This window comes from Hemiscyllium ocellatum, chromosome 1 (genome assembly GCF_020745735.1).
Source record: "Hemiscyllium ocellatum isolate sHemOce1 chromosome 1, sHemOce1.pat.X.cur, whole genome shotgun sequence".
NCBI lineage: Eukaryota > Metazoa > Chordata > Chondrichthyes > Orectolobiformes > Hemiscylliidae > Hemiscyllium > Hemiscyllium ocellatum.
In genome coordinates, this window is record NC_083401.1 from 23,910,729 (window position 1) to 23,931,890 (window position 21,162).

The 21,162-nt window shown below is 42.6% G+C and overlaps 1 protein-coding gene across 2 annotated transcripts in view; it reads right to left on the bottom strand.

The window, feature by feature from the left end:
• The window catches only part of eif2ak3 (eukaryotic translation initiation factor 2-alpha kinase 3), a 77,049-nt gene that overhangs the window by 11,347 nt on the left and 44,540 nt on the right, over positions 1-21,162 (bottom strand). For both annotated transcript variants that reach the window (XM_060841001.1, XM_060840941.1), the window contains exons 8-13: positions 16,282-16,404; positions 14,494-14,717; positions 13,029-13,141; positions 3,374-3,496; positions 2,544-2,693; positions 218-959 (exon numbers count right to left, since the gene is read on the bottom strand). In XM_060841001.1, coding sequence (XP_060696984.1) covers positions 218-959; positions 2,544-2,693; positions 3,374-3,496; positions 13,029-13,141; positions 14,494-14,717; positions 16,282-16,404 — 1,475 coding nt within the window. The remainder of the gene's footprint in view (positions 1-217; positions 960-2,543; positions 2,694-3,373; positions 3,497-13,028; positions 13,142-14,493; positions 14,718-16,281; positions 16,405-21,162) is intronic.

The following is a 21,162-nucleotide window of genomic DNA, read 5'->3' on the forward strand; positions in this document are numbered from 1 at the left end:
CCTTTGTTGAGTTCAACTGTATTCAAAATGGTTCCAATTAAGTTTGAGTTACAGGTGTCAACGTGAAATCTTAACCAGTACACTTTAATTGCATATTTAAATGCTTACAGACCTTGCAGAGTTTCATGTAGTATCACCAAATTCTTTCATATGCAAGACAAATACAATATGGTTACCATTGAAAGATTCAGAGAACACACTGATGCCGGTACAGTACCTTAAGATCTCTGTGCATTAATCCTTTGGTGTGCAAGAAGTAGACAGCATCCGCCATCTGTAAAAATATTTTTAAACACTCAGTCCGGTCCCGGTCCTCAATCTGACATCGGCCATTCATCCAGTCTTTCAGAGTCTCTTTCCTGCAGAGTTGCATCTGAATGTACAAGTAAACTTTAGGTGAGTTTGATTTTGCTTTCTCCCCTGGTTCTTGACACTGGCCCAGATTTAGTGATGTGGGTCTTGGTGGAGAACGCGATAAAGCATCACTGGAAACCAGACCCGCAGTTCCACTTGTCGTCTTTTCCCGAGAAACGGTAGTTTGCCTCCCACCACTGCTTCTATTGTGACACAATGGCGCCAAGTCCAGTGTATGCTCAGATGCTTGGTCACAGCCAGAATCTTCAAACACCACGTCGAAGGATGTGGTCCTGTCCTCCTTCACAAGACTGCCAGCAGCTGAAGGGAATGATTCAAAGGAACGTGCCAGCTCAGAAATGCCTTCACTTCCACGCTCAGATATAAGACTATCCTGGTAACACAGGGGCTGTTCCAGAGACTGGCTGAAGTCTGTAGGCAGGTCCAAACACACACATGGCTCAGAAGATGATGTCTGATTGGCAGTGATTACAGAGTAGGAACTAAACTTCACTGAAGATGAACTACCCAAACAGGTTGCTGCAGTAGGAAGCTTTAGGCGGTTTACAGAGGGAACATCTGGAGAACTCACAGGCCAATCGGTGCTGGAAAAGTTAGGGCAAAAAAAATGAAACAAGGCTTTCATGTCTGATAATTAAATCATATCACAAATTTAAGGATTATTATTTCTGGCATAAAAATGAACTAAATGATATTAAAAGATGAAACAAAGGTAAGACAGGAGAAAAAAGTTTTTGCAGACACATGTCCATCTAAACACAAAGTTACATATTTAATCACAACGTATTCCTGGATACGGATTACGCTAAAAAAAACAAAGATTTCAATGGATAACAGATATAGGTTATGATGACAGGACAATATTTGGTATAGCTGAATGCAACTATCTGGACATCAGATAGGTATATAGATTTAGAGTCTAAATAGCGAGAAATACATTATATGAACAAGGAAATTTAGTGGTCAAGGCAAACAAACTTATTTAAACAGTTAGTTGCAAAAGGAAAAAGAAAATGAGATGCTAGAGTACACAAGTGCTACTGTGATCATAAATAACATGAAGATGACATGTGACACAGTATACCAAGTTCTGGATACTTCTACCTGAGGAGGATACACTGGGAGATTCAATAATGATTCATGGGTAATACTGCAATGAAAGGACTGAACTATGAAAAGGCAACAGATAAACATCAGTTGAGTTTGTTAAACTCGAGACAAAGATCAAGGAGAAGTCCAACTGAACTGCTCAAAACTGAAGAGAATTGACAGAGCAGATAGGGACTGGCTCTTTCTCTGTAAGAACTCAATAAGTAGGTATCGTCTTAAGACTTCAGTTAAGGCAATTAAAAATAAATTGCAGAAAATATTCTTCCCACAACAAGAACACAGGAACAAAAGTAGGCCATTCATGTCCTTTGAGCTTCTTCCACCATTCAAGAAAATCATGGCTGATCTGAGGCCCAACTCGATACACCTGCCTTGGGCCATATTCCTCAATGCTTTTGCTTAAAAGCTCAACTCTGTCAGATTTAACAAATGAATTAGCATCAACAGGTGTTTGAGGACCATCGTTCCAAACTTGCATTACTGAGTGGAAGTGCTTTCTGACATCTCTCCTGAATGACCTGACCCTAATTCTTAGACAATGTCCCCTCATTCTAGGATTTTCAACCAGTGGAAAAAGTTTACTTTTATCTTCCATTTTTTCGTGTGAATATCCTGAAGATCTTGATTAGATTGTCCTTAACCTTCTAAATTTTAGAGAACAATGTGTAACTTCTCCCCATAACATAACTCCTAAAGTTCAGGCATCATCTTGTGAACCACATTGAACTCCCTTCAAAACCAAAACGTCCTTTCTAAGGTGTGGTGACACCTGATCTGCTTACAGTACGATGAAACAGAGGGTGTGAAACACTTTCAGTGTCACAGATAAAGTGCTAAAAATAGGTATTTACTTGGGAAGTCAGAATACAGAAAAGGGATGTAGATAAACAAGAAATTTGGGCTGAAACCATGGGCCATATTAAATACTCTCCATCTGTTCTTACGAATTGAGGGGGGGGGGGGGGGGGAGAAAATCAGTCAATTCAGAAGAGCATATTCAGCTGCACTTGATGACCACTAGCACCGGAGTCAGGGTAAGATTTAGTCTGTCAATTTACCCTTCATCTTTGAGCAGTTGCTTGTCCATCTCCTCCTGCCAGCCTTCAGGTGGTGTCTCCAGCCAGGCGTTGAAATAGCGGACGATGCCCGGATGCTCCAGTTTAGCCAGTGCCTTCACCTCCCGCATCACCTTCTCCCGTGCTTGATCTCTGTGGAATTATGAAGTTAATAAGACTCAAGGCCATTCCCCAGGCAAATACCATCCTCTGCCTTAATAGAGAAGTAAAGAAAATAATTTCAATATCACACTTGGATATCAAATCACAGAACTGTCAAAGCTCCAGACTGAACACACAGCAACACATAGCTGAGGGAAATCGGTATAATTTGTTCTCAGGATGTGGGCATCACTGACAAGATTAGCATTTATTGTCCATCCACACTGGATGAATTTTACAATACCTTGAAGTGGAGAGTTAATCAGTGATGTAGGACTGTAATTAGAACAGGCTGCATAAAGAAGGGAGGATTCTTTTCCTAATGGACATTAGTAAACTAGGCTTACTTTTGTCAGAGAATGACAATAGAACATTACAATGGTCACTTTTACTGATAGCAGCTTTTTAGTTCAGATTGTTAACTACATTACATTATCCATATTCAGGCCTTTCTGCCTCTCAAACCTGCTCTGCCAGTTGATAAGAATGTGGTCTTACGTTCTATGTACCCAATCGGATACCTTTTGACTCACTTTCTGGGCCTACCGTGTGTGCATGATAGAAATGCAAGTACCCTTAAGAGCCGATGAGTACAGGTCCATTGAAGGAGGTAGTCAGAGAATAATGGAAAAAGGTTTTGCAACAAAAAAACTTTGCAAACACGAGCATACCGATTCGGGAGTCGTATCCTCTTGATAGCGTAATTACAATCGTCAACTTTGTTTTTTGCCTCGAACACAACACCAAATCCTCCACGGCCAAGACACTGGACCAATTCAAAGTCAGTAAGGCATCTGAAAGAGGTTTATCTGCATTAATTACACCACTGGCATAGTTTTTCCATCGCTATACATGTTAAAAACCAAAAAGCTAGGGGAGTCCAAAACTAGACAGCATAGGTTTAAGCTGAGAAGAGAAAAATTTAAAAAGGGACCCGAGGGGCAATTCTTTCAGAGGATGATGAGTGTGTGGGGAACAAGCTGGGGGAGGTGGAAGTGGTGGTGGGTACCATTACAACATTTAAAAAAGGTGTCTGGATGTGTGCATGAATAGGAAAGGTTTAGAGGAATATGATCCAGATGCTGACAGGTGGGACTAGATCAGTTTAGGATATCTGGTTGGTACAGATGAGTTGGACCAGAGGGTATGTTTCCATGCTGTACAACTCAGACTCCATAAACTGGTGAGAAGATTCAAAATTATACATCCTCTGAATTAAGCATTCACACAAAGGAAATGAATTTAAAAATAAATTGGACTACAAGAACAGTATCAGGCTATTAAGCTAATCAAGCTTAATAAGATCCTAATAAACAGGAATAGGCTATTGGCCCATGAAGCTGGCTCCATCATTTAAAAGGACATGGTTGACCTCATTGTGATCTTAAATCTACTGTCTCACAATTAAGTCTTGGCATGTCTGTACCTCAAATCGCATTTTCCCACCTTTGCTTCACACTGGTTTTAAACAAAAAAAAAATCTGTTCATCAAGTCCTGAAAAGCTCTCCAACATGAGGTGAAGGCAGTTCCAAATATCTTCGTACATGAAGACGTTCTTGGTGACTTCCCAAGTGGCCTGAATATAATTAAGGTTACATCCCATTGTCCACCCATTGTGGCTTTTCTGTATTTGTTCTACAGAAGCCTCTTATAATTTGAAACATCTCAGTTAGCTTACCCTCAAGCCTTCTGAATTCAAGGGTGCAAGTGTTTGGATCATTGGGATTTCTTCAGCTGCAGAAAAGACCGATTGAAAAGGGATGGTTTTCACCTGAACTGGAAAGGGACCAATATCTGGTGAAGATATTTACTAGCTCTATTTCAGGAGACTTTAAAATAGTGGGGAAGGTGGTTCTGAAGTAGCATGAAAACAGAAGGGCAGAGGAGGATGGCACTGAATCAAAAAAAAGAGCAAGTCAGTTAGAAAAGGCAGACAAGAACAAGTCAAGACACCAAGACAACTCTGAAGAATTAAACTGCATTTATTTCAATATAAAATGGGAAAAGCTGATGGAAACAGGATACATGTGGGAACATGGACTGGGACATCACAGTTATTACATAAACAAGGGTGAGAGAAGGCCAGGACTGGCAACTCAATGTTCAAGCACCAACAGGCAGTAAAACTCCAGGACTGGCAGCTCAATGTTTGAGCACCAACAGGCAGTAACACATCCTGACAGGCAGTAACACATACAGGCTGTCGGAAGGACACAGACGAAGGCAAGAGAGGAAGGGTAGGGAGTTTTTGATTAAAGAAAACATTACTACTGTACTTGGAGATGATATATTTGAGGGATTGGCCAGTGAATTTGGTAGAATTTGGAAATGAGAAAGGGATTATTGCCTTGAAGGGTATGTACTACAGGCCTCCCAGTAGTCACAGGGAAATGGAGGAGCAAATATGTAGAGAAATCTTAGATATATGTAAGAATAGTAGGGTTGCAACATTAACTGGGTCTGCCATTGTGTTAGAGGGTGGATGGTGAGGAATTTGTTAAATGTGTTCAAGATCATTTTCTTTACTCATATATATCTACGAGGGGAGGAGAAAATGTGATCTTCTCTTGGGAAATAAGGCAGGTCAAATGACTGAAGCATTAGTAGGGGAACACTTTGGCACTAGTGATCAAAATTCTATTAATTTTAAAATAGTTACGGAAAAGGATAAGTTAAAATGTTTTAACTGGCAGTAAGGCAAATTTTAAATGGTATGAGACAGGAAGTTTCAAAAGTTGATTGGATCAGATTATTCGCAGGTAAAGGGATGACTGACAAGTGGGTGGCTTTCAAAAGTATGATAGCAAGAGTTCAGAGGTATTATCTTCCTGCTAGGGTGAAGGGTAAGGCTGGTAAGAAAAGGGAGCAATGATGAGGAAAGATACAGCTTTCTGCTATAATGCGCATTCTGTTAATATGAATTCGCTGTAACTAGGAGAAAGTGAGGACTGCAGATGCTGGAGAGTCAGGAGTCGAAAGGGGTAGCATTGAAAAGCACAGCAGGTAAGGCATCATCCAAGGAGCAGGAGCTGAAGGGCTATGCCTGAAACAACTTTCACGTTTCTAGATGCTGCCTGACCCACTGTGCTTTTGCAGCACCATCCTTTTTGACTCAAATTCGCTGTAATATAATTGATGAATTGGGGACATTGTTTCTGAAGTGCAAACTTTTAAAGCATGTATTGGCTGTAACACTACTACATCACCAACGCTTTAAGCACCGTTTCTAAAGCACAATTTTTTAATAATGCGGGATTGCACAAGAACGCGATCATCGTGTTCCAGAAGAACTATCAGTATTGAAGTTCTGGTCAATACTAAGCAAGAGTCACATATTGGATATAGATAACTGGGATGAAATCACAGTCATGACGGGCAACATTTTTTTTAAAAACATAGTGGGTCATGTGTGCAACAAACTTCCAGAGGAAGTGGTGGATGCAGGTACAGTTGCAATATTTGAGAGTGACTTGGCCAAGTTTATGAATAAGAAATGCTTGGAGGGATATGAGCTAAGTGCAGGCAGGTGGGACTAGTTTGGTTGGGGAATGCATTCGGCATAAACAAGTGGGTGTGAAGGGTCTGTTTCCATGCTATACAGCTCAAGGGCATTTAAGACAGGGCTTTGCGAACTACCAGTCTTCAATTTTTGTTTAAGATCATTCCGACATACAACGTGAGGATCATTGACATGGCCAGTATTTATTACTTATCTGTAACTGGCTTGGAGTCACTTTCTTTGACAGTTCTCATAATGCAAGTACACCACATGCTAATAAGGAATGTTATCTGGGAGCATGACCCAGTGACTGTAAAAGGAGCTATATTTCCAAGTCAGGATGGGTGCATGTCTTAGAGAAGAACTTGTGTCTGACTGTGTTAGAATACCTTCATGTTTCAAAGTAGCAGAGTCTGTGGGTTTGGGAAGTGCTGAAGTGACCGCAGCAAGTAGTTGCAGTGTATCTTGTAGATGATACACACTACTGCTACTAATGTCTCTTTATTTACAGGAGAAAGTGAGGACTGCAGATGCTGGAGATCAGAGTCAGGAGTATGGTGCTGGAAAAGCACAGCAGGTCAGGCAGCCTCCGTGGAGGCGAGGAGGTGGTGCGTTGTCCAGTCAAAGTGGTGTCCTTCTTTGTCTGTATGTATAGAAACTAGTGACGGTGGGTCATGTCTTTCGGTGGCCAGTTGGTGTTCACGGATCCTGCTGCTACTGTGCATGAGGGCGGCACAGCTGCCTCACCACACCAAGGCCCCAGGTTCAATTCCGGCCTTGGGCAACTCTGTGTGGAGTTTGCACATTCTCCCTGTGTCTGCGTTTCCTCCAGGTGCTCCAGTTTCCTCCCACAGTCCAAAGATGTGCAGTTTAGGTGAATTGGCCAAGGTAAATTGCCCGTAGTGATAGGTGCTGCTGCAAATGTGTTGCTGGTCAAAGCACAGCAGGCCAGGCAGCATCTCAGGAATAGAGAATTCGACGTTTCGAGCGTAAGCCCTTCATCAGGAATGAGAGAGAGTAGCCAAGCAGGCTCAAATAAAAGGTAGGGAGGAGGGACTTGGGGGAGGGGCGATGCAGGTGGGATAGGTGGAAGGAGGTCAAGGTGAGGGTGATAGGCCTGAGTGGGGTGGGGGCAGAGAGGTCAGGAAGAGGATTGCAGGTTAGGAGGGCGGTGCTGAGTTGAGGGAACCGACTGAGACAAGGTGGGGGGAGGGGAAATGAGGAAACTGGAGAAATCTGAATTCATACCTTGTGGTTGGAGAGTTCCCAGGCAGAAGATGAGGCGCTCCTCCTCCAGCCGTCGTGTTATGTTCTGCCGGTGGAGGAGTCCAAGGACCTGCATGTCCTCGGTGGAGTGGGAGGGAGAGTTAAAGTGTTGAGCCACGGGGTGATTGGGTTGGTTGGTCCGGGCGGCCCGGAGGTGCTCTCTGAAGCGTTCCGCAAGTAAGCGGCCTGTCTCACCAATACAGAGGAGGCCACATCGGGTGCAGCGAATGCAATAGATGATGTGTGTGGAGGTACAGGTGAACTTGTGGCGGATATGGAAGGATAGGTGCATCAGTCAGAGGGAAATGGGTCTGGGTAGATTACTCTTCAGAGGATCGGTGTGGACTGGTTGGGCCAAAGGTCCTGTTTCCATACTGTAGGGAATCTAATCTAGTGGAGGAAGGAGTGAATGTCTATTACCAAGTCTGGGGCATCAATCAAGCACCGTTCTCGATGTGTCAAGCTTGGAATGCTGTTGGAGCTGCATCCATTCAGGTCGGTGGAGATTATTAAAATATAAGGATTGCAGTTATTGTCTTGACTGATCTTTATCATGAAATATGTGGGGGGAGAAAAAGTGCAAAATGATAGCACTAGAGGGCCAAACACCTACGGGAAGTAGATAATCCAGCACTAGCCCTCAGAATAGGTCACAAACAACACATCTGGACAATCTACTCCTGACAGCAGTAAGAAACTACATCTTAGTTAGGTAAGCAATATCAAATGCAAGTACACAAGTTATCCCAGGCTAAGTCTGCTACCTTGAAATTATGATTTGACAGATATGTAGAAACAAGACAGCTGCTAAGTGACAGACTAGCACTTCTCCTTTGCCTGTGCCAAAGTTGTGGAAAGAAGCAAAACCCGAAAAGCCAAACAGAAAGCCACTGATCCAGACCAGAGGGAGATTGCAAACTGCAGACCAGTTAATTCCAGCATTGGAAAGATGCTAGAAACCAGGTGTCACAGCTTAAGGAAAGTGGTTGGGCCACTTAGGACTGAGATGAGAATTTAAAAAAATATAACTAAGAGGGTGCAGGTGTGGAATTCATAGGAAACATTTGAGGCCCAAACATTGAACATTCTCAAGAAATAATTCATAACAATAAAGGGATTAAAGGTTATGGGGAAAAAGCAGGAACAACACACTGTGTAGGATGAACAACCATGATTATATTGAATGGTTGAGTGAGCTCAAACAGCAAATAACCTACGCCTATTCTCTACATTTCGAAACCAAATATCAAAAGTGACCAACAACACATTGAGAAAATCATACTGCAAACATGTTTTTAAAATTCATTCATGGTATGAGGATGTCACAGGCTAAATCAGAAGCTGTCTGTCTCTAATTGTCCTCAAGATAAATGGAAAACAAGCAGATGTAATATATTTGGATTTCATTTGTAATAAACTAGGATTGGTAAGGGACAGATGTTGAAGATACGGAAAAAGGCAAAACTTGAAAGAGTACCAACATTGTGAGCTAAAATATCAATGTGATATGGACAACACACGGACAATGAGACAGGGTGCCACATAAAAAATTACCACACAAGACAAGCTCATGGGGTTGCAAGGTAAGCCAACCTCATATCCTAGCTAACAGGAATACAGGTCAATACAAATGGATCACTCTCAGGTTGGAAAAGTGTAGCTAGTGCAATGCTCCAGGGTTCAATGGTATAGGCCCTTCAGCCCTCGATGTTACGCTGACCTGTGAAACCAATCTGAAACCCATCTAACCTACACTATTCCATTATCATGATGTAGAGATGCCGGTGTTGGACTGGGGTGTACAAAGTTAAAAATCACACAACACCAGGTTATATTGGAAGCATACTAGCTTTCGGAGCAACGCTCCTTCATCAGGTGACTTTGATCACAATCACCTGATGAAGGAGCGCCACTCCGAAAGCTAGTGTGCTTCCAAATTAAACCTGTTAGACTGGTATTGTGTGATTTTTAACTTTATTCCATTATCATTCATGCGTTTATCCAATGACCATTTAAATGACCTTAAAGTTGGCGAGTCTACTAATGTTGCAGGCAGGGCATTCCACGCCCCTACTACTGAGTAAAGAACCTACCTCTGACTTCCGTCCTCTATCACCCCTCAATCTAAAGCTTCGTCCCCTTGTGCTAGCCATCACCATCGGAGGAAAAAGGCTGTCACTGCCCACCCTATCTAATCCCCTGATCATCTTTTGTCTTTATTAAGTCACCTCTCTAATGAAAAAAGCCTCAAGTCCCTCAGCCTTTCCTCATAATACCTTCCCTCCATACCAGGCAACCAACTAGTAAGTCTCCTTTGAACCCTTTCCAAAGCTTCCACATCCTGCCTATTATGTGTCGACCAGAACTGCACTCAATACTCCAGATACGGCCGCACCAGAGTTTTGTACAGCTGCAATATGACCTCATGGTTCCAAAACTCAGTCCCTCTACTAATAAAAGCTAACACACCGTATGCCACCTTAACAACCCTATCAACCTGGGTCACAACTTTCAGGGATCTACATACACGGACACCAAGATCTCTGCTCATCTATACTACCAATAATCTTACCATTAGCCCAGTACTCTGTATTCCTGTTACTCCTTCCAAAGTGAATCACCTCACACTTATCCACATGAAACTCCATTTGCCACCTCTCAGCCCAGCTCTGCAGCTTATCTACATCCCTCTGTAACCTGCAACATCCTTCAGCACTATCCACAATTCCACTGACCTTAGTGTCATCCGCAAATGTACTTACCCATCCTACTGCGCCCTCATCTAGGTCATTGATAAAAAATGACAAACAGCAGTGGGCCCAAAACAGATCCTTGCAGGACACCATTAGTAATGGAACTCCAGAATGAACATTTCCCATCAACCACAACCCTCTGTCTTCTTTCAGCTGGCCAATTTCTAATCCAAACCACTAAATTACCCTCAATCCCATGTCTCTATTTTCTGTAATAACCTAATCAAACATTTTACTGAATTCCATATACACCACATCAACCACTTTACCCTCATCCACCTTTGTGATCACCTTCTCAAAAGAACTCAAAGGTTTGAGAGGCAGAACCTACCCCTCACGAAACCAAGATGGGCATAAATTTTACAATGCTCATGATGTGGATGAATTGACTGACTATATAATAGGCAATTTTACTGTTAATTTAAGAATTGATAAAAATAATAAATTAGGAGGATACAAAGCATCTGAAAACGCATCTAAATTTCTTTAAGTGCGTGGACAAAAATGCCAGATGGGCAAGTATAATATTGGAAACTATGCAAGACTGCGTGAAAAGAAAAACAGTGCATTACTTAATTGGAGAGAATCGACAGAACTCTACAGTTCAATGGGTTTTGGGCTTCCTTGTACATGAATTACAAAATCTTCAACCTTTCCCCGCATCAGGCCACTGTCCCTGCTTGTTTCAAGACGGCCAACATCATCCTTGTGCCCAAGGTGGCTCACGCAGCATGTCTCAATGACTACCGCGCAGTGACCCTAACTTCAGTGGGAATGAAGTGCTTTGAAAGGCTGGTCATGGCATTAATCAACTCCAGCCTCCCCATTACTCTTGACCCACTCTAATTCACCCATCGGCCATACCACTTGCCCTTCAACCCTCTCTAGAACATCTTGACACCAAGAACAGCTACGTAAGAATCTTACTCATTGACTATAGTTCAACATTCAACACTATTTTCCCCTCAAGACTGATTACTTAACTTAGTGATCTCTGACTAAGCCCCACACTCTGCAACTGGATCCTAAGTGTCCTGACCCACAGGCCACCATCAGGGAAGAGTGGGGACAATATTTCACCCTCACCATCACTCAACACTGGACCCCCCCCACCCCCGCCAGGAGTGTGTACTCAACCCCCTACTGTACTCACTGTATACCCATGACCGCCAAATACCAGACTAATGCCATTCACAAGTTCACTGATGACATCACCATAGTCAGTCGAATCTCAGATGGCGACGAAACAGACTACAGACAGGAAGTGGCAGACCTGGAAAAATGGCGCAGAAAGCAACCTAGCTCTCAATGCCGGCAAAAGCAAGGAGTTCATTATTGACTATGGGTAGGTTGTTACTCATGACCACCCCCCCTACACATTAACATAGAGAGGTGGAGAGTGTAAAGCTCTTGGAAATGGTCATCCACAACAAGTCTTCTTGGACTCTTCATGTGGACACACTGGCTATAAAGCCCAGCAGCATCTCTTCTTCCTCAAGCACCTGAGAAAATTTGGCATGATGGCGCATATCCTTCCCAATCTTTATAGGTGTGCCAGACAGCATTCTGCCTGGATGCATCAATACCTGGTATGGCAACTGTACCATTCAAGATCGGAGACAGTTAAAAGAAAGTGGTGAACTCGGTCCAGGCAGCCACAAAGGTCAACTTCCCTTCTGCAGAATCCATCTACCAGGCCCTCTGTTAAGGAAAGGCCGGCAGCATTCTCAAAGGTCTATCCCACCCTGGCAATGTTTTTCTACAACCTCTACCATCGGAGAGAAGGTACAAAAGCCAAAACACACGCACCAGCCAGTTTCAACCCTAATGTTAGAATACTGAATGGACTCTCAAACTCTTAGCATTCGACTGTAACTGTGTTTTTGTTTTGCCGCTGTTTTCCTATTATTTACTTATCTGTGCTATTTAACTAGGTGATCTACCTGTATTGCTCGCAAGACAAAGCTTTTTCTTGTGCTTCAGTACACATGATAATAAATTCAATTCAATTTCTGTACACAGGTATAGCAAGTAACTCAGTGGAATTAATACTGACACTTATTGCATAGGGAAGAAACACTGAAGGATAAACATCGGGAAGTTTTGTTACAACCGTACTGGGCAATGATGAGATTGCACTGAAACCTAACACTGCTTTGGTTTACTTAAGGATGTTTATATTTACATTGGAAGCCATTTATAAAAAGGTTCACTTGGCTGACTCTGGAGACAAAGGAATTGTCGTATGAGGAAGAGGTTCAGCAAGTTGAGCCTGGAGTCTGGGAGTGTTTCTCTCTGACACAAATACGATTCTGTAGAAGCTTGACAGGATAGGCCCTATACAAATTGATCCGGGGGCGGGTGGAAAGAAATAGATGACTGGCTAAAGCCAAGAATTTTTTTTGTCATTATGCATTTAGCAGTTAACTCCACTGTCGTTTGAATTTAGGGACAAGTGAAGGGTGAACACACTGAATTCAAAGGATGGTACATCTGACTGTTAGGTTCTGTCAGTACTGCGTTGAGGACAGGCTTCTCCAGGTGCTTAAGTTTTGGGCAGGGACAAGAAACAATCATTTTTGTTTTAAAAATGGGTCAAGGCAATGACCAGAAGCAGACCCAAGTCAACATCCCCTTATCAAAATTCAATACACATGTTCACTAATGTGGAAGTCTAATTCATGTTGGCTACACCATAGGAGCTGGACACCTTAGCCTATGTTTGCTTGGGAAGCATTCATCACAACAAACACACCTCCAGGCACACATACCGCCAATACACAATAAAGTTTAATACTGTTTTTTACCTGGACACGTAGTCAGCAGTCCCACCGCAATTCATCAAATCAACCTTAACTTCTCCCACAGGCACCTCACTTGTGCTGTTAGTCCGACACAGAGACTCCAATTCTTCCCTTTTCTGCACAGAACAGAAAACAGTGACAGGCCACTGTCTTAGCCAATCTTCATCCTGCTACAGAGGGATGGCGTCACATAGCAAGCTTGGTAAATTGGAGATATAATCTGACATGGAGAAAACTTTTTATTGAAACGTAGGATTCTGAGGAGCTCGACAGCGTAGATGTTAAAAAGGATATTTCTTCCCATTGGGGAATCTAGAATTATGGCAGCCAGTTTAGCAATAATTTAAGATAGAGATGAGGAGGAATTTCTTCTCAGGTTTCTTAGTCAATGGAATGCTGTTCCTCACTGAGCAGTGGAAGCTGGAACAATGGATAAATTTGGAAAGATTTTGTTAGGCAAAGGAATCCAGGGTCATGGAATGCAGAAGGGGAGGCCAAAATCTTATTGAATATATTGCAATATATTTCCAGAAAGCATTTCATAAGGCGCCACACAAAAGGTTAAAACAGAGACAGAGAAATTACTTCTCTCGAATGTCATGATTCTTTGTGGTGGTTGCTGAGAGATTGAGTAAATTTGAAGAGATGGATGATTTCTTAATTAGTAATGGGTTGCAGAATTATGGAGTGTGGTCAGGAAAGCTAAGTCAAGACAAAGAGGAGGTCAGCCACAACTATATCGAATAGCTGACAAAGCCTTCTCCCGCCCTCGTTCTTAACTCTTATACGAGGATGATCAGGAATGACTTAACTGAATGGCAGTGAAGACTTATAAGCCAAATGGCCTTCCCCTTCAAATTGTTATGATCTTAATATTAGGTATTACCACAGTTTAGGACATTGGAGGCTAAGGAAATGACCATCAGCAGTGGAGCTATGGAAAATCAGGAATACATCAAAGCTGAGATCCCAACAGGCTGCAGAACTGAAGCATTTTCCAGCAAGACAGAGGGGCATGGTCACGTTTGCTCGTGAGGGGGGAAAATATTGCAGATGAGTGAAGCAGATTAAACCAGAACATCAGCTGCAATGCACTCAACCATCAAGAATAAAGGCAGATAAAGGGTGCCCCCTTTGTGCTTTTCAGCCTCACACAATCACTGAAACTATTTTTAAATAGGAATTTGCAAAGACATCTTTCTAAGGATGGAAGCTTTTAAATCACAAGCCTCCAACCAAAATAGCCCAACTGAAGAGTTTACATCAAATATTGAAAAACAAGAATTGAACATTGACAGTCTAAGTATAATTGTTGTGAAATAATTGCACCAACAGTAAGAATATATTTAGTGAAGATGGATATAAAAGGAATAATTAGATTCCAGAAAATAATGTAAATGTGCATCTTTGTCCAGAGTTAACAAAAACAGCAATTAAGTTACTTTATAGATCGACTTGCAGCACATACCATGACTGAAGCTGGATATCGGATGAATTTATGGACCACATAAGTCGTTGCAACAATGCAGCCAAGGATGGTGAAAGCAATTTCCCTCCACCATTCCAGCAGGAGAATGGGGTCCTTCCTTGTGATTTTCTTTTTGGTCCTTGTTGAGTCAAAGTATTTGATGGAAACCTGGGTGCCACGCTTGTTTTTCTCTCGCACATAGTAAGGCAAATGAAAACCGTTATCTGCCAATCCAAACACAAAAAGGAGTCACAAATTCAAGTTCACCTCAACCAGTGCAGAGCCATCTTCTTGTTCACAATAATTCCCATTCATACAGTATCCCAGTTTCCTTGGCCTAACTGACCCCTGGGTTGACATGAATTCTATAATTCTCAAAATCAACATGGCCTCACCTGCCCTGTTCTTTAAGGTTTCTCAACAAATTGACTTTTTGGGATGCTTAGCGCTGCTATCTCATAGCTCCAAGGACTTGGTTTGATTCCAGCCTTGGGCGACCATCTGTGTGGAGTTTGCACATCCTCCAGATGCTCCGGTTTCCTCCCACAGAGCAATGGATGTGCAGGTTAGGTATACTGCATGAACTGCTACTATGCTCACCCACAACCCTTCAGTGTGACTATTAATTTTAAAGAATGCAGGAAGAATTCAGACTTGCTTTCTAGTACTTATAACTTGTCTCCAAACAACCTCTGCTGTTCCACACTGAAAATAATGGGGATTTTACCATCTTCATTCATTCACAGATACTGATGCTTCTGGCAAAACTGGTATTTATTTCCCAACTCGAATGCTGAGGGGTCTGGGCCTGCGTGTACTACCAATTTGATACATCTAACTGATTTGTTAAGGTACTTCACAAGTTAGTTAAGAATCAATGATGTCGAGCTTTGGAACTCCTTACCATAGAGAGCTGAAGGGATAGATTCTGTGTGTATACTTAAGGCGGAGATAGACTCTTGATCTGTAGGGAAGACAGATGTTTGAGGAAAATGGCTGAGAGAAAAGCTGGATCAGCCATGATCTTATTGAATGGAAGAGGCTGACTTGAGGGACCAAATGACCTACCCTGTTCCCATTTCTAATGATCGAGTGTGAGCCAAAAACTCATCTGTGCCATTCTGACAGCTTCACAGATACTCTTACTGCCAATAGAGCTTAACTCAGACATCTGACTTTTGAAACATCATTTCACATGTATGCTTTAAAACTAATCCAAGTGGTCAAGTTTCATTTATGGGATGTGAACACCCTTTCTCTGAAATTAATGAATGGAAAATAACCATGACATTGTTGCTGGAGATGGCAGAATATAGACAGGTTACAAACAGGATTGGAAAATTTGAAATATCACAACAAAGATTCAAACTCTTGTTGAAAAGGTTCACAGCCGTCTCTTAAGCAAGTGTTCCCCAGTGTATATGCAATCGTATTCCAGTACAGTCAAGAGAGAGAACTAGACAAGTCAAAAAGACGAGAACAACTAATCAAATACTTACCTTGAAATACCCCACACTAGGCACGAGTGATAATAGAGGGTCTTAATCATATCAAACTATATCTCAACATCCTGTTTAGTTCATAGTATACAGAATATATTAGATACAAGGATCTAAACTAAGCTCATTTTCCACCACATATTAAAAGCACAGCCCTGTAAAACTGAAGATTAAAAAGCAGAGTTACTGACAAATCAGAAGTGCAGAATTAGTTAAGATTTTGCTACGTTAACTGCAATTTACTTTTTACCATAGTAAGATGCTTAGTTAGTGGAGACACTTAACTCACCATACGGATACTGTAAAATTGACAAAGCTCCATTACTATATTCATCATGAGAGCGTCTGTCATTGCTGAGACATTTATCATGCTCATCCGACCGAATCAATGCTGGTGTTCTAGCTGGTGAATCTTCCAAACAACAAAAAAAAAGTACAGAGAAGTAAACCTTAGATGACAAGTTGTGGACAGTATTCTCAGGTTCCTCACCCACCGTCTCATCAGTTAGGTAGCACACTCACCTTTCTAATTAAGCCCACGACAGCAACTGTGCAAATCAGCTAGATCAGCACCTCAGTGGAGCACTGAAAGAGCACAGCAATGTTGAAAGGAACATCTTTCACGTTAAATGTGAAACCAAGGATCCTGCCTGCAGTGTCAGGTCGATATTTACAACACTACTTGGTAAATAAGACAGTGCTCTCTTCCTAACATCCATCCCTCAACTTATGTAAAAGAAGATTATTCACTTATGTCACTGCTGTTTGAGAGACTTGGATGCAGCATCTCAGACCATCAATAGTCATTCACAGTAAGCAGAACGAACTAATGCTGGAAATCTCAAACAAAAACACTGTGCTGCAATGGTTGGTAATATTAGATTAGATTAGATTACTTAGTGTGGAAACAGGCCCTTCGGCTCAACAAGTCCACACCGACCCTCCGAAGAGCAACCCACTCAGACCCATTCCCCTACATTTACCCCTTCACCTAACACTATGGGCAATTTAGCATGGCCAATTCACCTAACCTGCACATCTTTGGACTGTGGGAGGAAACTGGAGCACCCAGAGGAAACCCAAGCAGAGACAGGGAGACCATGCAAACTCCACACAGACAGTTGCCCGAGGCAGGAATTGAATCCCGGTCTCTGGCGCTGTGAGGCAGCAGTGCTAACCACTGTGCCACCCATTATCTTTAGAGGGAAAACAGTTACAGTTTCTGATGAAGGGTCACTGGATTTGAAACATGACTGCTTTCTCTGTAGAGATACCACCAGATATGGAGCTCTTTCTGGGGTAGGTGGGCCCTCTACAAGCAGGATGGTCTTTGTCTAAACCAGAGGGGTACCAATATCCTGGGTGGGAAATTCACAAAAGCTATTAAGGTGCATTTAAACCAATGCAGCGGGGGGGGATGGGAACCAAAATTGTAGGACAGGTACAGAAGAGGAGGATGAGAGTAGGGAGTTCCAAAATCAAGTATCTGACACTGACACTGGCAAGCGAGAACCTGGTTTGAAGTGTGTGTACTTCAACACGAGAGCATCCGAAAGAAAGTGAGTGAACTGGCAACGTGGGTTGGTACCTGGGACTTCGATGTTGTGGCCATTACAGACACATGGATAGAGCAGGGACAGGAATGGCTGTTGCAGGTTCCAGGATTCAGATGTTTCAGTAAGAGCAGAGAAGATGGTAAAAGAGGGGGAGATGTGGCATTGTTGATCAGGGACAATATTACAATTGTAGAAAGGATGTTTGGGGTCTCCTTAACTGAGGTAATATGGGCTGAGGTTAGAAACAGGAAAGGAGAGGTCACCATGCTGGGAGTTTTCAATAGGCCTCCAAATATTCCCAGAGATGTAGAGGAAAGGATAGCAAAGGTGATTCTCGATAGGAGTGAGAGAGGCAGGGTAGTTGTCATGGGGGACTTCAACTATCCAAATATTAACTGGGATCACTACCGTAGGAATACTATGGATGGGTCAGTTTTTGTCCAGTGTGTGCAGGAGGGCTTCCTGACAGTACGTAGACTGGCCTACAAGAAGCGAAGCCACTTTAGATTTAGTCCTGGGTAATGGGCCTGGCCAGGTGTTAGGTTTGGAAGTAGGTGAGCACTTTGGAGACAGCGAACACAGTTCTGTCAGGTTTACTTTAGTGTACTCCACCGAGCAAGAGTTACAGCTGGGGGAAGGGAAATTACAATGCAATTAGGAAAGATTTAGGAAGCGTAGAATGGGGAAGGAAACTGCAGGGGATGAGCACATTAAAAATGTGGAGCTTATTCAAGGAAAAGCTCCTGTGTGTCCTAGATAAGTATGTACCTGTCAGGCAGAGAGGAAGATATAGAACACGTGAGCTGTGGTTACTAAGGAAGTGGAATCCCTGGTCAAGAAGGTGGCGGCTTATGTTAGGACAAAATGTGAAAACTCAGTTAGGGCACTTGAGGGTTACAAGTAAGTCAGGAAAGACGTAAAAAGAGAGCTCAGAAGAGCCAGGAGGAGACATGAGAAGTTGTTGGCGGATAGAATCAGGGTTAACCCTAAGGCTTTCCATAGGTATGTCAGGAATAAAAGAATGCCAAGAGTAAGATTAGGGCCAATCAAGGATAATAGTGGGAAGCTGTGCGTGGAGTCAGAGGAGATAGGGGAAGCACTAAATAAATATTTTTCGACAGTGTTCGCTACAGAAAATGAAAATGTTGGCGAGGAAGATATAAAGATACTTGCATCTAGACTAGAAGAGATTGAGGTTCACAAGGAGGTGGTATTAGAAATACTGCAGAGTGTGAAAATAGACAAGTCCCCATGGCCGGATGGGAGCTATTCTAGGATCCTCTGGGAAGCAAGGGAAAAGATTGCCGAGGCTTTGGCATTGATCTTCAAATCATCATTGTCTACAGGAATAGTGCCTGAGGACTGGAGGATAGCAAATGTGGTTCCCTTGTTCAAAAAGGGTATTGGAGACAACCCTGGTAATTACAGACCAGTGAGTCTCACTTCAGTTGTTGGTAAAGTGTTGGAAAAGGTTAAGAGATAGGATTTATAACCACCTAGAAAAGAATAATCTGATCAGGGACAGTCAGCACGGTTTTGTGAAGGGTAGGTTGTGCCTAACGAATCTTTTGACTTTTATGACGAAGTGACCAAACAGGTAGATGAGTGTAAACCAGTTGATGGGGTGTATATGGATTTCAGCAAGGCATTCGATAAGTTTCCCCACAGTAGGCTATTATAGGAATGGGATTGTGGGAGACGTAGCAGTTTGGATCAGTAAATAGCTTGCTGAAAGAAAACAGAGGATTGTAGTTGATGGAACATGTTCATCTTGGTGTCCAGTCACAAGCTGTGTACCGCAAGTGTTGGTGTTGGGTCCACTGCTGTTCATCACTTTTATAAATGATCTGGATGAGGGCTTAGAAGAGTGGGTTAGTAAATTGCAGACAACATTAAGGTCGGTGGAGTTGTGGATAGTGACAAAGGATGTAGTAGGTTGCAGACAGACATAAATAGGATGCAGAGGTGGGCTGTGAGGAGACAAATAGAGTTTAATGCGGACAAGTGTGAGGTGATACACTTTGGATGGAGTAATCGGAATGCAAAGTACTGAGCTCTTGGGAGTGCAGATGAGCAGAGAGATCTCGGTGTCCATGTACACAGATCCCTGAAAGTTGCCACCCAGATTGACAGGGTTATTAAGAAGGCATACAGTGTTTTGGCCTTTATTAATAGAGGGATCGAGGTCCGGAACCAGGAGGTTATGCTGCAGCTGTACAAAGCTCTGGTACAGCCACACTTGGAGTATTGTGTACAGTTCTGGTCACCGCATTATAAGAAGGATGTGGAAGCTTTGGAAAGGATGCAGATGAGATTTACTAGGATGTTGCCTGGTATGGAAGGCATGCCTTACGAAGAAAGGCTGAGGGCCTTGAGGCTGTTCACATTAGAGAGAAAAAAGGTTGAGAGGTGACTTAATAGAGACATACAAGATAATCAGAGGGTTAGATAGGGTGGACAGGGAGAGCCTTTTTCCAAGTATGGGGACGGCAAACACAAGGGGAAATTTTAAAGTGGGGGGGAGATAGGTATAAAGACAGATGTCAGAGGGAGTTTCCTTACTCAGAGAGTAGTAAGGGTATGGAATGCTTTGCCTGCAACAATAGTAGATTTGCCAAGTTTAAATGCATTTAAGTTGTCATTGGACAGGCATATGGACGTACATGGAATAGTGTAGGTGGGATGGGCTTCAGATTAGTATGAGTAAAAAATGAGGTCTGCAGATGCTGGAGATCACAGCTGCAAATGTGTTGCTGGTCAAAGCACAGCAGGTTAGGCAGCATCTCAGGAATAGAGAATTCGACGTTTCGAGCATAAGCCCTTCATCAGGAATCAACTTATTGTTGAAACCAAAAACCAATGGGTGAGGGAAAATAAGTTGGTTTTCTTCAGGCTTTAGGTATCTTCTGTTGCAGAGACAAAAACAGAATCTTCCTTTCTGGAAGTTCAAAGGCTGCTGCAGAACTAGTTCACATTCACAAGCTGTTCAGCTATCTGGGAGCTAATCACATCAATGCTGGCCGAATCTTTCTTCATACACTTCCCAATGGTACCAGCTTGTCTGTAGTAAATATTCCCCAGTGGTTGACCAAAAGTGTTCAAGCAGAACTTAGAATAAGTGGCTTGCTTTTAAAAAAATGCAGCAGTCCCTTCTACAATCATTCTTTTTCCTAAAGAAGTTAATTTCTCATTTTAGTCCACAATCAAGAATACAACAAAGGGGGAACCAAAATGGCGGCAATCTGAATGGTCTACTTTGCTGGCTTCTGCATCACAGCACAAGCAAAGTAGTCCTTCAATCCACCCCACTCAAGCCATTTCATTAAAATTCAATGTTGGAATAGTCATAGAATCTTTAGTAATCCCATTTTTGTCGACTGGAAATAAGAAAACACAGAAAAGGATTGACTAAGTTCGAGCACGTGGGGTACTTGCCTGAGGCATCGCATTCACCCGTGGCTGGGACCCCCCCACCCCCAAGTTCGAAGGACCCAATTACTTACCAGGCCTTTGACACACAGCTTGCAAGGTTGCATTAAAAGACTGAAGACACGATCGAAAAAAAGTTTAACAGTATGTTCAAGCATGGGGGGCAATGTGTCAGATCGAGGGCA